Raw genomic sequence first — 21,824 nt, forward strand, 5'->3', positions numbered from 1 at the left:
CGACAATGGTCACCGCAAAATTTTAATTCCAGATTTTTATTGAATTAAAATTCCACCAACTGCACTGATGGGACTTGAGCCCAGATCCCCAAAGCATTACCCTGGGTCTCTGGATTGCTAGTCCATTGACAATACCACTACGCCACTGCCTCCCCTGCAAAATGTGCTTTGAGACAAGAAGTCTTTGCCTCAGATATTCAGCATTTGACCAAAGTTACTTCAGCAACCTCACCTTGGGCATGTAAAGAATAAGCTAATTCTTATCTTCAGTTACCAATCCTGGCGATTCATTAACTTTCTCGAGAAATGTATAGTACTAAAATCCCTTTGGACATCTGTGTGTTATCTGTATTTTTCTTGCAGTTTGGAACAATGGAGAACCTGAGCAAAGCAAATTGCCGTTTCACTCTTGACCTGTTCAGAAAGCTGATTGAGGAAAATGAAGCCGGCAACATCTTTTTTTCTCCATTCAGTATCTCCACCGCATTGGCCATGGTTTACCTTGGCGCAGGGAAATAACACTGCATCTGAAATGGCAAAGGTATGCGTATAATTACCCTGAATAAGAGATGTGGCTGAAATCTTCTTAAAGTGTTTTGTCCGTGCATTTTATTATCCGTCCTTCCTTTCACCAAGTTGAGTAGCTGATGGAACCATCAATTCACGAGACACGTGCTTTCAGATATGAACAGTGGTTTTAATCTACTTACTTCAGAGCCAGCCTGTTACCCGTTGAACTCTCGAGGAACTCAGGCTGGCTCTGGACACGGTTATTTATACAGCAGTCTAGGGGGAGGAGTTGTGGGTGGAGCCCTGTACAAATTCCTGAGCATTCCCAGAGCTACTCCCCCTAGTGGTTGGATAACGCTACTGCGCTTACAATAGTATTGGTAAATACAGTGTGAATTACCAAGTTACATTCACCACATTCACCCCCTGCAAAAAAATCAAGTCTGGCGGGGGTGGTGGTCTACAAAGTCAGTCTGTCCGGTGGTCGAACTGTCCGCTGTGATTTGCGGAGCACCGGGGTTGCAGCCTCTTGCGGTGGCTGGATGGGTGTTGTGTGCTGGGGTACAATGGCGGACTCCAGGGAGGGTTGGGTCCGAGCTTCATACTCTTCTGGTTCGACCGGGGACTGGGGGCACTGGGGGCTGGCCGGCGCGGGTGCACGGAACTGGTGGAGCGAGCTCGTGGGCTCGGGAGCGTGAGGGGCCGGCAGCATGGGGTGTAGGGTGAGATGTCCTTCTGTGGGGGTAGAGGGGGCGCTGGATCCGGCGGGTGCCAGATCCCGGAGGGATACTGTGTCCTGGCGGCCGTCAGGGAACTCGACGAAGGCGTACTGGGGGTTGGAGTGGAGCAGGCGCACCTTCTCAACAAGGGGGTCGGTTTTGTGTGCCCTGACTTGTTTCCTCAGGAGTACCGGGCCCGGTGTCCTCAGCCATGCCGGAAGTGAGACCCCTGTGGTAGTGCCCCTGGAAAAAATGAAGAGCCTCTCGTGAGGGGGTCTGATTGGTCGCTGTGCATAGGAGGGACCTAATAGCGTAGAGCGCGTCTGGGAGGACTTCCTGCCACTGGGAGACTTGGAGCTTTCTAGACTGGAGGGTCAGTAGGACGGCCTTCCAGACTGTCGCGTTCTCCCTCTCCACCTGCCCGTTCCCCCTGGGGTTGTAGCTGGTAGTCCTGCTCGAGGCAATGCCCTTGTCGAGCAGGTACTGACGCAACTCGTCGCTCATGAAGGACGAACCCCGGTCGCTGTGGACGTAGCTGGGGAAACCAAACAGGATGAAGATACTATGCAGGGCCCTAATGACTGTGTGGGAGGTCATGTCGGGGCACGGGATAGTAAATGGGAAACGGGAGAACTCATCTACGACGTTTAGAAAGTAAACGTTCTTGTTAGTTGAGGGGAGTGGCCCTTTGAAATCAATCGCGAGGCGTTCAAAGGGCCTAGAAGCCTTGACCAGGTGGGCCCTGTCTAGTCTATAGAAGTGCGGTTTGCACTCCGCACAGATCGGGCAGTCCCTGGTGACCGCTTTTACCTCCTCGTTGGAGAAAGGCAGGTTTCGGGTTCTGATGTAGTGGGCGAGCCGGGTGACCCCCGGGTGGCAGAGGTCGTTGTGGATCTCAACCTGGAATGGAGTTGATTCATCCACCGCCCGCATGGCCGCTTTGGCGATGTTCTCCTTGATGTAGTTGAAGGCCTGGTGTGCCTCAGCTGACAGGGGAAATCGTGTGGCCTTAAAGAGTGGGCGGGCTTTGTCTGCATATTGAGGGACCCACTGGGCGTAGTAAGAGAAGAAGCCCAAGCACCGTTTGAGGGCCTTGGGGCAATGGGGGAGGGGGAGTTCTGGGTCTGGGCCCAGGACTCCCTTTTCCACTACGTAGCCGAGGATGGCCAGTCTGTGCGGAAAACGCATTTCTCTTTGTTGCAGGTGATGTTTCATTTCTGCGCCGTCTGGAAAAAACGGTGGAGGTTGGCGTCGTGGTCCTGCTGGTCATAGCCGCAGATGGTGACATTGTCCAAGAACGGAAACGTGGCCCGCAGCCCGTACTGGTCCACCATTCGGTCCATTGCTCGTTGGAACACCGAGACTCCATTAGTGACGCCGAAGGGGACCCGGAGGAAATGGAAGAGGCGGCCATCGGCCTCGAATGCCATGTAGTGGCGGTCGTCCGGGCGGATTGGGAGTTGGTGGTATGCAGACTTCAGATCCACCGTGGAAAAGAGCCGATACTGGCCAATCTGATTTACCATGTCTGCAACCCTGGGGAGGGGATACGCGTTGAGGAGCGTAAATCTATTTATGGTCTGACTATAGTCGACAACCATGCAGAATTTTTCCCCGGTCTTAACGACCACCACCTGAGCTCTCCAGGGACTATTGCTGGCCTCTATAATCCCCTCACTGAGAAGCCTTCGGACCTCTGATCTGATAAATACCCTATCCTGCAGGCTGTATCGCCTGCTATAAGTGGCTACGGGTTTACAGTCCTTTGTGAGATTGGCTAAAAGAGGAGGGGGGGAGATTCGCAGCGTAGTGAGGCTGCAGATAGTGAATGGGTGCAGGGGCCCGCCGAAGCTGAGGGTGAGGCTCTTAAGATTACATTGAAAATCTAGGCCTAATAAGAGTGGCGCGCAGAGTTCGGGCAAGACGTAGAGTTGAAATTTTGCATAGCCAGCGCCTCGGATTGTGAGTGTCGCGGCGGTGCGCCCCTGGACCTGGACAGAGTGGGAGCCTGAAGCGAGAGAGATAGTTTGCCGTACGGGGAGCGAACAGCGTCTTACCAGATCTGGGTGTATGAAGCTCTACGTACTCCCGGAGTCGAAAAGGCATGGCGTGTTGTACCCGTTGATTTGGACCTCTGCCATAGAGTTTCGCAGATGCTTCGGGCGCGATTGGTCCAGGGTGACTGCGCTGAGTTGCGGGTAGTCGGCGGCTCGATCAGCTGTGCTGGAGTGGCCCCGTGATGACTGCCCTCTGAGTTCGTAGTCGTACTCTTCCGATGAGTTGTCCGAGCGTGGGGATGCTGGTCGGGTCCGTGGATTGCACGTGGCGGGCGGCGAGGAAGATGGCGTCCAAGATGGCGGCCCCCATGAGTCGCACGTGGCCGGCTGCGTGGTGGAAGTTTTGGCGGCCCCCATGGATCGCACATGGCGGGAGGGGGCGGGGTCGGGGCATAGGCCGCAGCGTTTCGGGCCCCGCGGGCCTGCGGGTGTGGGGAGCGATTACTTCGTGCCGCTGGGGAGTTGGAATCTGGGGCCCTTTTTGCAAGGCACACTCTCGCGTAGTGGCCTTTCCGCCCGCAGCTGCTGCAGACATGGCAGGCTGGAGCAGCATAGTGGCTGGCTGGAGCAGCATAGTGGTGGCTGGGGCAGCCTGGTGGCGGGCTGGGGCAGCATAGTGGCTGGCTGGGGCAGCATCGTGGCTGGCTGGAGCATCATAGTGGCTGGCTGGAGCAGCATAGTGGCTGGGGCAGCATGGTGGCTGGGGCAGCATAGTGGCTGGCTGGGGCAGCATAGTGGGGCTGGGCAGTATAGTGCTGGCTGGAGCAGCATAGTGGCTGGCTGGGCAGCATAGGTGGCTGGCTGGAGCAGCATAGTGGCTGGCTGGGGCAGCCTGGGGGCTGGCTGGGGCAGCCTGGTGGCTGGCTGGGGCAGCATAGTGGCTGGCTGGGGCAGCATCGTGGCTGGCTGGAGCAGCATCGTGGCTGGCTGGGGCAGCCTGGTGGCTGGCTGGGGCAGCATAGTGGCTGGCTGGAGCAGCATAGTGGCTGGCTGGGGCAGCATAGTGGCTGGCTGGAGCAGCATAGTGGTGGCTGGAGCAGCATAGTGGCTGGCTGGAGCAGCATAGTGGCTGGCTGGAGCAGCATGGTGGCTGGCTGGAGCAGCATAGTGGCTGGCTGGAGCAGCATAGTGGCTGGCTGGGGCAGCATAGTGGCTGGCTGGGGCAGCATAGTGGCTGGCTGGGGCAGCATGGTGGCGGGCTGGGGCAGCATAGTGGCTGGCTGGGGCAGCATGGTGGCTGGCTGGAGCAGCATGGTGGCTGGCTGGAGCAGCATAGTGGCTGGCTGGAGCAGCATAGTGGCTGGCTGGAGCAGCATAGTGGCTGGCTGGGGCAGCATGGTGGCGGGCTGGGGCAGCATGGTGGCTGGCTGGAGCAGCATAGTGGCTGGCTGGGGCAGCATGGTGGCTGGCTGGAGCAGCATAGTGGCTGGCTGGAGCAGCATAGTGGCTGGCTGGAGCAGCATAGTGGCTGGCTGGGGCAGCATGGTGGCGGGCTGGGGCAGCATGGTGGCTGGCTGGAGCAGCATAGTGGCTGGCTGGAGCAGCATAGTGGCTGGCTGGAGCAGCATAGTGGCTGGCTGGAGCAGCATAGTGGTGGCTGGGGCAGCCTGGTGGCGGGCTGGGGCAGCATCGTGGCTGGCTGGAGCAGCATAATGGTTGGCTGGAGCAGCATAGTGGCTGGCTGGGGCAGCATGGTGGCTGGCTGGAGCAGCATAGTGGCTGGCTGGAGCAGTATAGTGGCTGGCTGGAGCAGCATAGTGGTGGCTGGAGCAGCATAGTGGCTGGCTGGAGCAGCATAGTGGTGGCTGGAGCAGCATAGTGGTGGCTGGGGCAGCCTGGTGGCGGGCTGGGGAGCATAGTGGCTGGCTGGAGCAGCATAGTGGCTGGCTGGGGCAGCATGGTGGCTGGGCAGCCGCGTGGCACAGGCCTGGAGGAGTCGCTGGTCGGGGGCCCATGATTGGGTCGCGGGGTCCGCGGGGAACGAGGTGAGGCTGCGGAAAGAGACCTCCATCGTGGTAGCAATTTCCGCAGTTGTTTCTAAGTCTTGGGCCCCCTTTTACAGCAGTCTTTTGCGCACATAATTAGACCTGAGGCCCGCTACAAAACCATCGCGTACAGCAAGTTCTCTATGTTCAGCCGTGGTAACCGCTTGATAGTTACAGTCATTTGATAAATTATTGAGCTCTCTTAGAAATTCGGCGAGTGATTCTGTAGGCCGCTTGCGGCGAGTCGTGAACACATGGCATGCGTAAACTTTGATAATGCGCCTTACATACATCTTATCGAGTATCGCTAGCACTGCAGTATATGAACCGGCCGAGTTTAGTTGCGTAGAGATTCTGAGGCTCACCCTCGCGTGCAGTAGACTTAACTTCTGTTCCTCTGTTGTTTCGGCTGTGCTCACTTCTGCCAGGTGCGCCTTAAAGCACCGCAGCCAGGGGGAGAAGATTTCTTTTGCCTCTGCATCCTGTGGGTCGAGTTCCAGGCGTCCAGGCTTGAGGGTTGATTCCATGATCGATCCTGACAGTTCTTAAGTAGATTAAATTGATGGAACCATCAATTCACGAGACACGTGCTTTCAGATATGAGCAGTGGTTTTAATCTACTTACTTCAGAGCCAGCCTGTTACCCGTTGAACTCTCGATGAACTCAGGCTGGCTCTGGACACGGTTATTTATACAGCAGTCTAGGGGGAGGAATCGTGAGCGGAGCCAAGGATGGAGCCCTGTACACAGTCCTGAGCATTCCCAGAGCTACTCCCCCTAGTGGTCGGATAACGCTACTGCGCTTACAATAGTATTGGTAAATACAGTGTGAATTACTAAGTTACATTCACCACAGTAGCTAAAGGCAGAAATGAGGGGCAAAACTTCACACAATTAGAATATCCTCGGTTCAGTGCTCGGTCTGCCGTGAGCTAAGTGACCCAAATGAAATTAGTAATGTTCTGGAGGTGACAATCCACCAGGGTTCCTGCCCTGTAATCCCTGTTCAGTGACCCCCTACTGTGAGTGTGCGGATGTTGGCCGAGAGCAGCGTTGATATTAACTGATGTGCCCGAGTGGTTCAATAACCTATTGACACTCAACGTCCAGGATTAGACCTAAGGCGCCTTTGGTGCGATTCTGGAAGGTGACCAGCGTGTGCAGAATGATATCCGGGCACAGAATAAATGCCTGCAGGAAATGCGGGGTGGGGGGGGGGGGGGGGGGGGGGTGGTGCTGTTGGGCAAAGAAAACTAGCGGAAAACAAAATGGCGGAAAAAAGTAGGTGATTATAACTTTAGCTCCTTTTTCAATTCACTGCTTGATGTTTATTTTATGCATTTATTTTAAATACAGGCTCTCCATTTTGATCAAGTTGGAGATGTCCATTCTGGATTTGACAAAATGCAGTTAGAGATTAATCGAGCTGGTGTCTCGTATCTGCTGAAAGTGGCTAATCGACTATATGGGGAGAAGAGCTACAACTTCCTAGAAGTAAGTGGTGGGTGAGTCACCTGTTCCCAGGTTCTTCCAGGGCTCAGGAGCCAAGCTGGAAGACGCATGTCAATTATATTGTTCTTGACTCCTCCCACTAATCCCCTCAAAGGACAGAGCTGACCCCTGACCCTATTGTCAATGTTTGGACATTGCTGGTTTGGACGATACACCAATTCTGGTGATCCACAAATCATTTTTAAAGCAGATCTTCAAAGGTTTCCCAACTGGACAGTATGACTAATTTTCCCTATGTCCACTGTTTAGGAATTCTGTAAATCCACCATGAAATTTTATGGAGCAGCGATGTTACCAGTTGATTTCCAAACTGCTGCAGATAAAACAAGAGAGGAGATCAACAAATGGGTGGAGGATCAGACTGAGGGTATGTTGTCCTCCAGATTTAATCATTTCCAAGCTGAGGGGGAAGCAAGAATCATTGGGTGGGGTCGGAGAATCGCCTTGGGGGGGGGGGGGGGGGGGGGGGGGGCGCGATTCACGCGATGCCGCCCTGAAGCCCATCCGCCAATTTTCCATCACCGGAGAATCGGTGCCATTGGCGCGGTCGGCGATGCTCCGTGCGCGATGGGCCGAGTCCCGGCGGCGCCGTCCATGTGTGGTACTACCCGACGGGACCTCGGCTTTCATGTTGCGGGGGGGGGGGGGGGCGGCCTCCTGGGAGGAGAGGGGATATCTGACCTCTGCCAGCTTGGGGGGGGGGGGGGGGGGGGCTCCACGGTGGCCTGGCTCGCGATCGGGGCCAACCGATTGGTGGGTGTGCTTATCTTAATGGGGGGCCTATGTTCCTCTGCGCCAGGCCCCTGTAGCTCTCTGCCATGTTGCGCCAGGGCTGGCGCGGAGAAGGCAACCCATGAGCAAACTCGCGCCGGCCGTAGCCCGCATGCGCGGACCCGCGTCACCTGTTCTGATACCCGTATGGAGCAGCTGGATCAGCGTCAGGCTCTCCACAGCCTGGCCCCCTGTGTGGTGCAGGATCGCTGATTCTAGGGGCCTGTTGACGCCGGCATAAAACTGTCCGGTGTTGGTGACGGCCTCAACACTTAGCCCCAGGATCAGAGAATCCCGCCCATTATTTTTAATTTCAAAGGAAGTATAAAACTTTGTACCAATAATTTGATCGGTATACTTTTAAAAATCTAATAAAGCGGGTTGAGAAGGTTTTATTAATTCACTACTCCCAGCCACAGCAGTGTGAACATTTGAATGTATTATATAGAATGAAACTTTCGCAAAACCTATCAACAGTAGGTTAACTGTCTCAGACTTGTGTCAGATTAGCAGTGTTTCAATTTCCTATTCAGTGTATTATTGCAGTTTACCCAATGAGAAATTGAATTCAGTTGAACAATGAGACCTCCATTGTGCAGGTCAAGTACACAGTTGAGTGAGTGCACGCTGATTTTACCCAAACATTGGAACATTGTACATGTACAAAATCACACGTGTGTATATACTGTGCTACCTAAATGCTGTCCTCCTCGTGCACGATGCCCGCATTGTTACAGAAAGCGAATGTAATAGAATTCTGCACACATTGGCTTAATTGCCCCAAACTTGTGCAGAGACAACAGTCTAACTATGGGGCAGTGCTGAATTTCAGTGAAAAGATTTGCAGAGATTTTACACTATACCCAAATTTAATTTATCACTGCTTGTAAACATTCTCCACTTCAATGGGTTTGTTTGTAACTATTGAAAGACCAGCAATAAATGATATTATAAGAACTATAGGGGTATGGAACACAGGAAAAGGCCCCTCCAGACCAGCTGGTCAGTCCTTGGTATGTGTTGGCAACCTGGGGATTGCCAAGGTTTTGTAAGATAGCTCTTTCAAAAATAGTTAAGAATAATTGATTAATGATGAGTAACACACTCTATCCCCTAACTGTGCTGTGGTAAATGAAGATGAATATATCGATTTATTAAGTCTCTTATTCAAGCAGTATCTCCTGGTTCTATTGTCTTGAGTGTAGATAGACCTCTGCTGAGTCTGTGGATCGCACATTCTTCTCTGATGTGATGCATCGTTTGTTCCCTCCCACAGGAACCTCAGGGGCTGGCACTAAGGCCCAATCTGTAGAGGTTGGCCAAGCAGGGATCATGGTCGGTCCTGAACCTGTTAAGTGTGCACAGTAAGAAGTCTTACAACACCAGGTTAAAGTCCAACAGGTTTGTTTAGAATCACTAGCTTTCAGAGCACTACTCCTTCATTCACCTGAGGAAGGAGCAGTGCACTGAAAGCCAGTGATTCGAAACAAACCTGTTGGACTATAACCTTGTGTTGTAAGACTTCTTACTGTGCTCACCCCAGTCCATCGCCGGCATCTCCACATCATGGCTGTTAAGTGGGGGTCACTCTTTCCTGGGAAGGTTGAAATGAGGCAGGTGTTGTTGGGTTGGGTTTGAGACCAGGGTCTTGTTTGGCCTGTCCAATGATTTCCATTCATTTCTCCAGCTGCTACGACCACCCTCCAAACCACAGCACTCGCACTCTCATACTCAGTAGCACAATACTGCACCCCGTTTGGTCAAGATCAACACAAGCACGCGCACACTCGCAACAACACACACACTCGCAACAACACACACTCGCAACAACACACACACACTTGCAACAACACACACACACTCGCAACAACACACACACACTCGCAACAACACACACACTCACAACACACACACACTCGCAACAACACACACATGCACACTCGCAATAACACACACATACACACTCGCAATAACACACACATACACACTCGCAACAACACACACACACTCGCAACAACACACACACTCGCAACAACACACACGCGCACCTCGCAACAACACACACACACATCGCAACAACACACACACCTCGCAACAACACACACACCTCGCAACAACACACACACGCACCTCGCAACAACACACACACCTCGCAACAACACACACACCTCGCAACAACACACACGCACCTCGCAACAACACACACACACCTGGCAACACACACACACACCTCGCAACAACACACACACACTCGCAACAACACACACACCTCGCAACAACACACACACACTCGCAACAACACACACACTCGGAACAACACACACACACACCTCGCAACAACACACACGCACCTCGCAACAACACACACACCTCGCAACAACACACACACGCACCTCGCAACAACACACACACCTCGCAACAACACACACACCTCGCAACAACACACACACACCTCGCAGCAACACACACACGCACCTCGCAACAACACACACACACCTCGCAACAACACACACACCTCACAACAACACACACACACTCGCAATAACACACACATACACACTCGCAACAACACACACACACTCGCAACAACACACACACTCGCAACAACACACACCTCGCAACACACACACACCTCGCAACAACACACACACCTCGCACAACACACACACACCTCGCAACAACACACACACACCGTCGCAACAAGCACACACCCTCGCACACAACACACACCTGGCAACAACACAACACCTCGCAACAAACACACACCACCTCGCAAACAGACACCAGGGCACACACCTACTGCAACAACACACCACACCCGGGCGAACAAACACACAGCACCTACGGCACAACACACACACCTCAGCAACAACACACACACACCTCGCAACAACACACACAGCCCCTCGACAACACACACCACCTCGCAAGGCAAACACACACCTCAGCAACAACACACACGCAGCCTCGCAACACACACCAACCACCTCGCCACCAACACCACAACACCTCGCAACAACACACCACACACCTCGCAACAAACACACACACGAACCTCGCAAGCACACAAACACACCATCGCAAACACACCCCACACACACTCGCAACACACACACGACACCTCGCAACAACCACAACACACACTCGCAACAACACACACACACCTCGCAACAACACACACACCTCGCAACAACACACACACACCTCGCAACAACACACACACCTCGCAACAACACACACCTCGCAACAACACACACACACCTCGCAACAACACACACCTCGCAACAACACACACACACCTCGCAACAACACACACCTCGCAACACACAAACACCTCGCAACAACACACACCCTCGCAACAACACACACACCTCGCAACAAACACACACACACCTCGCAACAACACACACACACCTCGCAACAACACACCACACTCGCAACAACACACACGCACCTCGCAACAACACACACACCTCGCAACAACACACACACACTCGCAACAACACACACCTCGCAACAACACACACACCTCGCAACACACACCACCTCGCAACAACACACACACACTCGCAACAACACACACACACCTCGCAACAACACACACCTCACAACAACACACACACCTCACAACACACACACCTCGCAACAACACACACACCTCGCAACAACACACACACCTCGCAACAACACACACACACTCGCAACAACACACACACCTCGCAACAACACACACACACTCGCAACAACACACACACCTCGCAACAACACACACACCTCGCAACAACACACACACCTCGCAACAACACACACACACACCTCGCAACAACACACACACCTCGCAACACACACACACACCTCGCAACAACACACACACCTCGCAACAACACACACACCTCGCAACAACACACACACCTCGCAACAACACACGCCACCTCGCCACAACACACACACCTCGCAACACACACACCCTCGCAACAACAACACACACACCTCGCAACAACACACACACCTCGCAACAACACACACACCTCGCAACAACACACCACCACCTCGCAACAACACCACCCACACCTCGCAACACACACACACACCTCGCAACAAACACACACACACCTCGCAACAACACACACACACCTCGCAACACACACACCACACACTCGCAACAACACACACACACACCTCACAACAACACACACACACCTCGCAACAACACACACACACCTCGCAACACACACACACACACTCGCAACAACACACACACACACCTCACAACAACACACACACACACCTCACAACAAACACACACACACCTCGCAACAACACACACACACTCGCAAACAACACACACACCTCGCAACAAACACACACACACCTCGCAACAAACACCACACCTCGCACAACACACACACCTCGCAACAACACACACACCTCGCAACAACACACACACACCTCGCAACAACACACACACCTCGCAACACACACACACCTCGCAACAACACACACACACTCGCAACAACACACACACCTCGCAACAACACACACACCTCGCAACAACACACACACACCTCGCAACAACAACACACACACCTCGCAACAACACACACACCTCGCAACAACACACACACACACTCGCAACAACACACACACACACACCTCGCAACAACACACACACACCTCGCAACAACACACACACACCTCGCAACAACACCCACACCTCGCAACAACACACACCTCGCAACAACACACACCTCGCAACAACACACACACACCTCGCAACACACACACACCTCGCAACAACACACACACACTCGCAACAACACACACACACACACCTCGCAACAACACACACACACACCTCGCAACAACACACACACCTCGCAACAACACACACACCTCGCAACAACACACACACACCTCGCAACAACACACACACACCTCGCAACAACACACACACACTCGCAACAACACACACACACACTCGCAACAACACACACCTGGCAACAACACACACACACCTCGCAACACACACACACCTCGCAACAACACACACACACTCGCAACAACACACACACACACACCTCGCAACAACACACACACACACCTCGCAACAACACACACACCTCGCAACAACACACACACCTCGCAACAACACACACACACCTCGCAACAACACACACACACCTCGCAACAACACACACACCTCGCAACAACACACACCTCGCAACAACACACAAATGATGCAAAAGGTCACAATGCCTCTGACCTTCCATTTCATGCTGATCTATTCAACCCACCCACAGTGCGAGTCCTATCAAGAAGGCAGATCTGGGGTAAGTGCAAAGAGATGGCTTACAAGGATGGGACCTGAACTGAGAGATCAGAGCTATCGGGAAAGGTTAAACAGGTTGACACTTTCTCTGTCACGCAGTTCGCTTTCTCCGAGAGTGGGTAGAATGTGGAACTCGGAAGTGGTGGAGACAAATAGCTTAGATGATCCAAAAATAAAGCTCAACGAACACATGGGGGAGAATATAAAGACTGCAGAAAGGCTGAGTGAAGGAGCTGAGTAATATTGGTTGGCGGGGGGGGGGGGGGGGGGTGGCTTGTTCCTCCCTCCAAAACAAAGACCCATTCTCCCCCCCCGCCCCCAGCCATAACGCACTGTGGTTGGGCTTAACAAAGGCCAAGTGGGACTTCCGCTCCTCACTGGGGTGGAGGGCCCACCCTCTGGAGCTGCTGGCCAATGGGATCGGCCTGCAGCTCCATCAGTGCCAAGCGCATATTTTGGGCTGCTGCCAATCCCAGAAGAAGAGGAGTAAGAAACCCATAGATCCCTGAAACCAGCAGGTCTGGGGTCTTGTCGGGGAGAGTTTCAGCCGGTCAGCGATGGCAGTGGGGGTGGGGGCTGGGTTTAAGGCTTTGGTGGGGAGTACGGCAGGTGGTTAGGAGGGAAGGGATGGTCCATATTAGGTGGACTCCAACAGGCAGCTCCTGAAGTTTGACCCCCTACTCCCTTTTTCATTCTGCTGTTTGAGAAATGTAGTTAAGAAATCAGGCTTCATATTCGACCTTGCAGTTTATGCTAAACATTTTATGGTGTGGGCAGCAAATTATCAGAGTCAATTGGCCTGGAAACAAGCCCATTTGGCATTTGATTATCTATTTAACAACAGTTGACATGCCCCTCCCCCCTCCATCCCTCATTTTATGGGGGGTGAGCTCAGGGATGGGTGGCGAGGTGTTGAGGGTGCCACCTTCCCTATTTTCCGTGCCCCCTCCCCATCACCATAGGGGCTGGTTTAGCTCAGTGGGCTGGACAGCTGGTTTGTGATGCAGAACAAGGCCAGCAGTGTGGTTTCAATTCCCCGTACCAGCTGAGAATTCTGACTTCTCCCTTTGTGTACCCAAACAGGTCCGGAATGTGGCGACTAGGGGCTTTACACGTCATTGCATTGTTACTTTAAGCCTACTTGTGGCAATAAAGATTATTATTATTATTATTTACATGCCCAGAAGGCGCCTGTAAGTACAGCTCAAAGTGGATGAAATTGGAAAAGAGGATTGTGTGGATTATAAACTCCAGCACGATCACACAGTGGTTACTGCTGCTGCCTCACGGCGCCGAGGACCCGAGTTTGATCCTGGCTCCAGATCGTAGTCCGTGCTGAATTTGCCCATTCTCCCCGTGGGTCAACTCAAAAAGATGTGCAGGATAGGTCAATTGACCACGCTAAATTACCCTTAATTGGAAAAAGAATTGGGTACACTAAATTTATATAAATAAATAAACGGGTGAATGGTGTATGGAAGTCAATCGGCTAATTTAACTTGGTTATTAATCTAATTGAATAATTCATATATTTGTAGACATTTAATACACATAAGGAGGCCATTTAAATGAGCGTGCTGAACTGATGCCCTGTAGGAAAACCTCCTGTGTCAGGAATCTTTTTATTGAAAGATACATCTAAAAATATTTGGGGACTGTTAATTTTGATATTTTTCTCTCACTCCCTCCTTCTGATGTTTTTAAATTTACAAAAATCAATGAAGGAATGTTGAATCTTTCCCCATCCTTTTTGCTGTTGATGTGGACTATGTCAATGTGCTGAATCTATTTCCATTCAGGTAAGATCCAAGATTTGCTGGCTCAAGGCTCACTGGACAGTGATACCAGACTCGTGTTGGTGAATGCCATCTATTTCAAAGGAAGCTGGGCTGAGAAGTTTGATGTGAAATGTACAAAGGAGATGCCATTCAGACTGAATAAGGTATCCTAAACAAAGGGCCAGCACTGGATCCTTTGTTCTCTTAAAGGGGGGGGGGGGGGTGGCTCGGAGATTGAAATGGGTGGGAGGAACCCAGGCGTGAAGGTCCAACGCCCCCTCATTTACATCCGATGCAGTTTTCACTCATAAGGGAAGGGGCATGAATGACGAATCTGCTCAACCATTTGAACATAATGCTGAATAAAACTAGATCCCATTTTTACTGTTCCCTGCACCTTAACACTTGGGAGTCCCATATTTCCTGGAGGAAATGTAAACGTTCTTGAAGGATGGATAATGTCTGCCTAAGTGTCATGATCTAGCCTTATTCCAATTTCAAAGCATTAACAATGAAAAAGGACTAGGCTGCCTTGTCAGTTTAAGTAAAAAAAACACAAACTGCTGGAGGGCATTGATTGACAGGCCATCTGGTGTATCTTAGAAAAAACATGACCATTTGGTCCTGCAGTTTTAATAGACTTCATTGTTGTCATTTTCCAAGGACTGCTATTACAGTTGAGCCCATTAAGGATGTTTGGATTTCTTTCAAAATGTCCAAAACCACTTAAGTCATCGGGTAGATTTAGTTGACATTTTTCAGAGGCTATTAAAAGATTAGCGGAAGAATTCTCCGCTCCCCACGATGCCTGGGAGAATAGCGGGAGGGCCTCCCTCCATTTCTCACGCCCCCCTGGCGCCTCCCTCTATTATCACCCCCCGCACGCCGAATCGGCACTCGCCATTTTTCACAGCGAACGGCGATTCTCCGAGGTCGATGGTCCAAGTGGCCGGCCGTTTCCGACCCTTTCACGATGGCGGCAACCACACCTGGTCGACACCGTCGTGAAACGGGCGGCAGAAGCCCGTTTGAGGCTTCTAGGCACCCGATTGGCATGGGAGCACCACGGCCGTGCTCCGGAGGGGACAGGCCCGCGATCGGTGCCCACCGATCGTCGGGCCGGCGTCCAAAACGGATGCACTATTTTCCTTCCGCCGCCTCGCAAAATCAAGCCGCCATGTCTTGCGGGCGGCTGAGGGAAAAGACGGCTCCGCGCATGCGCTGGTCGGAGCCGTCTGTGTGATGACATCACCCGCGCATGCGCGGGTTGGAGCCGTCCAACCTGCGCGCGCGAGGCTGACGTCATACAGGCGCCAGCCGCGTGTCATTCTTGCCCCACCCGGGGGTGGAGAATCGGGTCCCGGGAGGGGGCGCGAAGGCTGCCGTGAGTGACGGCCTCTTTCACGGCAGCCTTCCCGGTTCTCCGCAGTTGCGGAGAATCGTGCCCTAGGTGTTTTTGTTTATCTTTATAACGATTGATCACTTAGGGGAATTATAATCATTGAATGGATTACGTAAATGAGTGATCTCTTAGATTCTCAGAAGGTTTCTTTCATCTCCATGTGGCTCCTGAGATCTGCCACCAATATGGGTTGAATGGCTATGGAGGTTGCAAGGGATATTTGGAGGTGTCCATGGAGAGAATAAGGATGTTGAAAGGTCAAAGCTACAGGACCTAACAAACTTTTATAAAACTAAGCCGAAGTCTCGGAAAGCTGAGGTGGGCCTTCTGGCCAGCCCGCCAGGGCACTCATCCGCCTCCATGGCCCCTTCCAAACTGCTTCCAGTCGTAACAGGCCTGACCTGATCATGACACCGTGTCACTGGAGTGAAAATTGTGTGTAACAGGGCCTTTTATATAGAGTCTGCCAGGTCGGGAAATTTACCAACTTGGAACACCCTCCTCGGTAACAAAAATCCAGCCCAGAGAGACAATCTTAGTATGTTCCACCCACACTACTAATGTTGCTACTTAGATTGAGCATTGAATCTAGACAATTGTGATAGTTTCTTTAGAATGAGTATAATACACATTTATAACAAAGTGCTTCAGCGGTTTACTGCCTTAACTGTGTTGGTTCCTATATTTATTTTAATCTTGTGATTATTTTGTTTATAGTTGAATCCTTCAATGCATTCTTTCAAATAAACCAAATAACAAAGCACCTTAAATGTTGCTGTTCACAGAATGAAAGCAAGCCAGTGAAGATGATGTACCAAACAAACAAATTCATTTTTTGTCACGTTCCTGAATTTAAAATCAAGATTCTTGAGCTTCCCTATGTTGATAATGACTTAAGCATGATTATCTTATTACCAGATGACATCATGGATGATTCCACCGGTCTCAAGCAGGTACCGTATCTTTTCATCATTTAAACTGTTGACATGCTTTACGTGGAGTCTGAGATCTCGCACACAGATGTCGGACCTCTTACTCTGCGGGCTGTATGAAGCTTCAATACCCTTTGAATTTACAACAGTTCTAGGATTTTCTGAGCAATGCAAAGTATTTATAGAGCAGCTGAATAATTTAACTTGAAGACCCACTGATTAAAGAGATGTGTTTCACAGCTCGATGCTGGAAGGGTGTTTAGGAAATTGCCTTTAGCTTCCCACCACAAACTGCATTCCCGAGATACTGGCCAGGATCTTCCAGCCCTTCCCACTGGAGGCAACCCCTGAGGGGCTGGAAAACCCCAGACTCCATCCCTCTCTCTGGCAACTGTCTCAGACTGAATGGCGGAGCAGATAGGATGGGCCGAATGGCCTTCTTCTACTCCTACATTTTGTGGTCCCCGCTAACTTCAGGTGATCAAAATTTTGCATCATAAGGAAATTATCAAGGAAAACCCAAAAGCTTTCTATAGGTATGTCAGGAATAAAAGAATGACTAGGGTAAGAGTAGGGCCAGTCAAGGACAGTGGTGGGAAGTTGTGTGTGGAGGCTGAGGAGATAAGCGAGATACTAAATAAATACTTTTCGTCAGTATTCACTCAAGAAAAAGATAATATTGTGGAGGAGAATGCTGAGACCCAGGCTATTAGAATAGATGGCATTGAGGTGCGTAGGGAAGAAGTGTTGGCAATTCTGGACAAGGTGAAAATAGAAAAGTCCCCGGGGCCTGATGGGATTTATCCTAGGATTCTCTGGGAAGCCAGGGAAGAGATTGCTGAGTCTTTGGCTTTGATTTTTAGGTAATCATTGGCTACAGGAATAGTGCCAGAGGACTGGAGGATAGCAAATGTGGTCCCTTTGTTCAAGAAGGGGAGTAGAGATAACCCTGGTAACTATAGGCCCGTGAGCCTAACGTCTGTGGTGGGTAAGGTCTTGGAGAGGATTATAAAAGATACAATTTATAATCATCTAGATAGGAATAATATGATTAGGGATAGTCAGCATGGTTTTGTGAAGGGTAGGTCATGCCTCACAAACTTTATCGAGTTCTTTGAGAAGGTGACTGAACAGGTAGACGAGGGTAGAGCAGTTGATGTGGTGTATATGGATTTCAGTAAAGCGTTTGATAAGGTTCCCCACGGTCGGCTATTGCAGAAAATACGGAGGCTGGGGATTGAGGGTGATTTAGAGATGTGGATCAGAAATTGGCTAGTTGAAAGAAGACAGAGAGTGGTAGTTGATGGGAAATGTTCAGAATGGAGTTCAGTTACGAGTGGCATACCACAAGGATCTGTTCTGGGGCCGTTGCTGTTTGTCATTTTTATAAATGACCTAGAGGAGGGCGCAGAAGGATGGGTGAGTAAATTTGCAGACGACACTAAAGTCGGTGGAGTTGTAGACAGTGCGGAAGGATGTTGCAGGTTACAGAGGGACATAGATAAGCTGCAGAGCTGGGCTGAGAGGTGGCAAATGGAGTTTAATGTGGAGAAGTGTGAGGTGATTCACTTTGGAAAGAATAACAGGAATGCGGAATATTTGGCTAATGGTAAAATTCTTGGTAGTGTGGATGAGCAGAGGGATCTCGGTGTCCATGTACATAGATCCCTGAAAGTTGCCACCCAGGTTGATAGGGTTGTGAAGAAGGCCTATGGTGTGTTGGCCTTTATTGGTAGAGGGATTGAGTTCCGGAGCCATGAGGTCATGTTGCAGTTGTACAAAACTCTAGTACGGCCGCATTTGGAGTATTGCGTACAGTTCTGGTCGCCTCATTATAGGAAGGACGTGGAAGCTTTGGAACGGGTGCAGAGGAGATTTACCAGGATGTTGCCTGGTATGGAGGGAAAATCTTATGAGGAAAGGCTGATGGACTTGAGGTTGTTTTCGTTAAAGAGAAGAAGGTTAAGAGGTGACTTAATAGAGGCATACAAAATGATCAGAGGGTTAGATAGGGTGGACAGCGAGAGCCTTCTCCCGCGGATGGAGGTGGCTAGCACGAGGGGACATAGCCTTAAATTGAGGGGTAATAGATATAGGACAGAGGTCAGAGGTGGGTTTTTTACGCAAAGAGTGGTGGGGCCGTGGAATGCCCTACCTGCAAAAGTAGTGAACTCGCCAACATTGAGGGCATTTAAAAGTTTATTGGATAAGCATATGGATGATAAGGGCATAGTGTAGGTTAGATAGCCTTTAGTTTTTTTCCATGTCGGTGCAACATCGAGGGCCGAAGGGCCTGTACTGCGCTGTATCGTTCTATGTTCTATGTTCTATAACTCACACCAAATCCCTGTGAACTTTCACTCTTAGCTCCCTGACCTGTCTACCCGAGCTCCCTGACCTGTCTACCCGAGCCCTCTGATCTGTCTACCCGAGCTCCCTGACCTGTCTACCCAAGCTCCCTGAATTCTCTACCCGAGCTCCCTGACCTGTCTACCCGAGCACCCTGACCTCTCGACCCCGAGCTCACTGACCTCTCGACCCCCGAGCTCGCTGACCTCTCGACCCTGAGCTCGCTGACCTCTTGACCCCGAGCTCGCTGACCTCTCGACCCTGAGCTCACTGACCTGTCACACCAAGCTCACTGATCTGTTAGCCCAGAGTCACTGACCTGTTGACCCCATGCTTGCTGACCTGTCGACCCCAAGCTCACTGACCTCTCGACCCCGAGCTCCCTGACCGCTTGGCCCCATGCCCGTGCTCGCTGAAAAGAAGAAACATGAATTGATCAAAATAATTTGATATTCAGACAGGATTTTATTTATAGAGTAGAAATTCACAGGTAAGTTCTCTGTACTCCAGTGTAAAGTTTACACTGATTTTAGGCTCTCGAATATGCAAAATATACCCTTGTATTTAGAGTAAAAGTATTTGTGTTTTTGAGGTTCACCACAGTGAATGGTTCAATCCTCAGATTGCCCATGATGTAGTGACACCACTCAAACCGCACACTGTCCATGCTGCGGGAGCTCATTGCAGACAATGTCCAATAAAGGCATCAGAATTCCCAACACACCCTTTCCATCCAACACAGCAGTCATTTTAAAAAGCCTCTCTGTGTCAACTCTGGCCAGGGTGAGGGAAATCAGGCAGGAATTGCCCCTGTGATTGCTGTCTGTCACAGCCTCCTCATGTCACACATCTGGGTTTCCACTCAGTTTGCCTGCACTTGAAGCTCAGGCCCACATGTGAATGGCGTCAATGTGACCAGTGGGCAAGCACCATTCCCCAGCACAAAGTCACTCCCTTCAGCAGAGAAACACTTATCTCAAGATTTTGGGTCAAAACCTTTCCAGCATTTCTAAGACGAGGCAAAGGAGGTTAATGTAGGGGGGGGGGGGGGGGGGGGGGGGGCGCGAACGTCCGGTGCTTCTCAGCAGCGGGATCTTCCAGCCCCGCCGACGATGCCCCCCCCCCATGGGTTCCCCAGCGACAGGGGTGGGGGGTTGGGTTCAGTCAGTAATTCCATTGACAGTGGCGGGACCAGAAGGTAATATTATTCACATGCAGGAACAATGACCGGCAGGAAGAGATCCTTTGCTCCATCCAGCCTGTTTCTCACAACTGTGAGAGACAACTTGTGTATCACACAATGTATACTCTGAACTCCTGGAAGAGGCGATAAACCAGATTAAACACCCAGGCTAATTTTGGGAGGGGTGAAAAACAAAGAAATGTCTAACCTCTCCACATGGAATCAAAACCAGTCCAGCAGATCGTGTGATCCTGATCTTTATAACTGAGTTTGTCTTGTTTTGCACTCTGACTGAAATCTCTTTATTTTGCTCCATCAGCTGGAGCAGACACTTACATTAGAGAAACTACAAGAGTGGACACTTCCCAACCGGATGTGGGAGCCGAAAGTTGATGTCCTTCTTCCCAAATTTAAACTGGAAGAAGAGTATGACCTCAACTCACCACTGTCCAGTTTAGGCATGCGGGATCTTTTTGATCGTTCGAGAGCCGATCTGTCTGGAATGTCTGGAGCTCGTGACCTATCCGTGTCCAAAGTTGTGCACAAGTCTTTTGTGGAGGTGAATGAGGAAGGAACTGAAGCAGCAGCTGCTACAGGGGTGGTCATCGAACTTCAAAGCTTCACCTTTCCTCAGAGCTTCACTGCCGACCATCCCTTCCTCTTTTTCATCAGGCACAACAAAACAAATAACATTCTGTTCTTTGGTCGATACACATCTCCCTGAACTCTGCTCTTATTAATGCTGCCTGAGAAAACCGGAAAGCTAAATGTGGAGATACTTCATGTGTAAATGTAAAAGAATAATCTTCCAGGTGATTAAAGATAGATTAAATGAATGTATTCCCCTTGATAATCTTCTGAATCACAAATAAAACTTTAAAATTAAAAACTACCAGTTCAGCAAGTACAAAACACGGTTCAGTAAAGCAAAAGTAAACTGCTGAAAATCTAAAATATGAACAGAATCTTGTGAAAATACTCTGGCTGCATCTATGGAGAGCAGCAGAGTGAACGGGCGTGAGTTCACGGTCACACTACGCCCGAAAGGCAGCTCGCCGCGCCCCAGCGTGACCCATAGAGACCGGGAGGCCTGCTCCTCGGATCGACCCGGCTCACAACGCCTCACGGCATCTAACGCAATCTCATTTCGGACAAGATTTCTGGGGGGATTTGAGGAAGAACTTTATTACGTAGTGGGTGGCAATGGCCTGGAACTCACTGGCTAGGGGAAAGATGCAAATGGAAATGATCAATGATTTCAAAATGAAATTGAATGGGAACTTGAGGAAAATAAATC

General features: G+C 50.8%; 1 protein-coding gene across 1 annotated transcript; it reads left to right on the plus strand.

The window, feature by feature from the left end:
• The first annotated feature begins 364 nt into the window (after nucleotides 1-364).
• LOC119965839 (leukocyte elastase inhibitor-like) lies at nucleotides 365-21,416 on the plus strand. Its single transcript, XM_038796731.1, is given in 7 exon segments — nucleotides 365-510; nucleotides 512-541; nucleotides 6,628-6,765; nucleotides 7,033-7,150; nucleotides 14,683-14,825; nucleotides 16,849-17,016; nucleotides 20,847-21,416. Coding segments are annotated over 7 exon segments (1,140 nt in total). The 5' UTR covers nucleotides 365-372; the 3' UTR covers nucleotides 21,252-21,416.
• Nucleotides 21,417-21,824: the final 408 nt, after the last annotated feature.

This window comes from Scyliorhinus canicula, chromosome 5 (genome assembly GCF_902713615.1).
Source record: "Scyliorhinus canicula chromosome 5, sScyCan1.1, whole genome shotgun sequence".
NCBI lineage: Eukaryota > Metazoa > Chordata > Chondrichthyes > Carcharhiniformes > Scyliorhinidae > Scyliorhinus > Scyliorhinus canicula.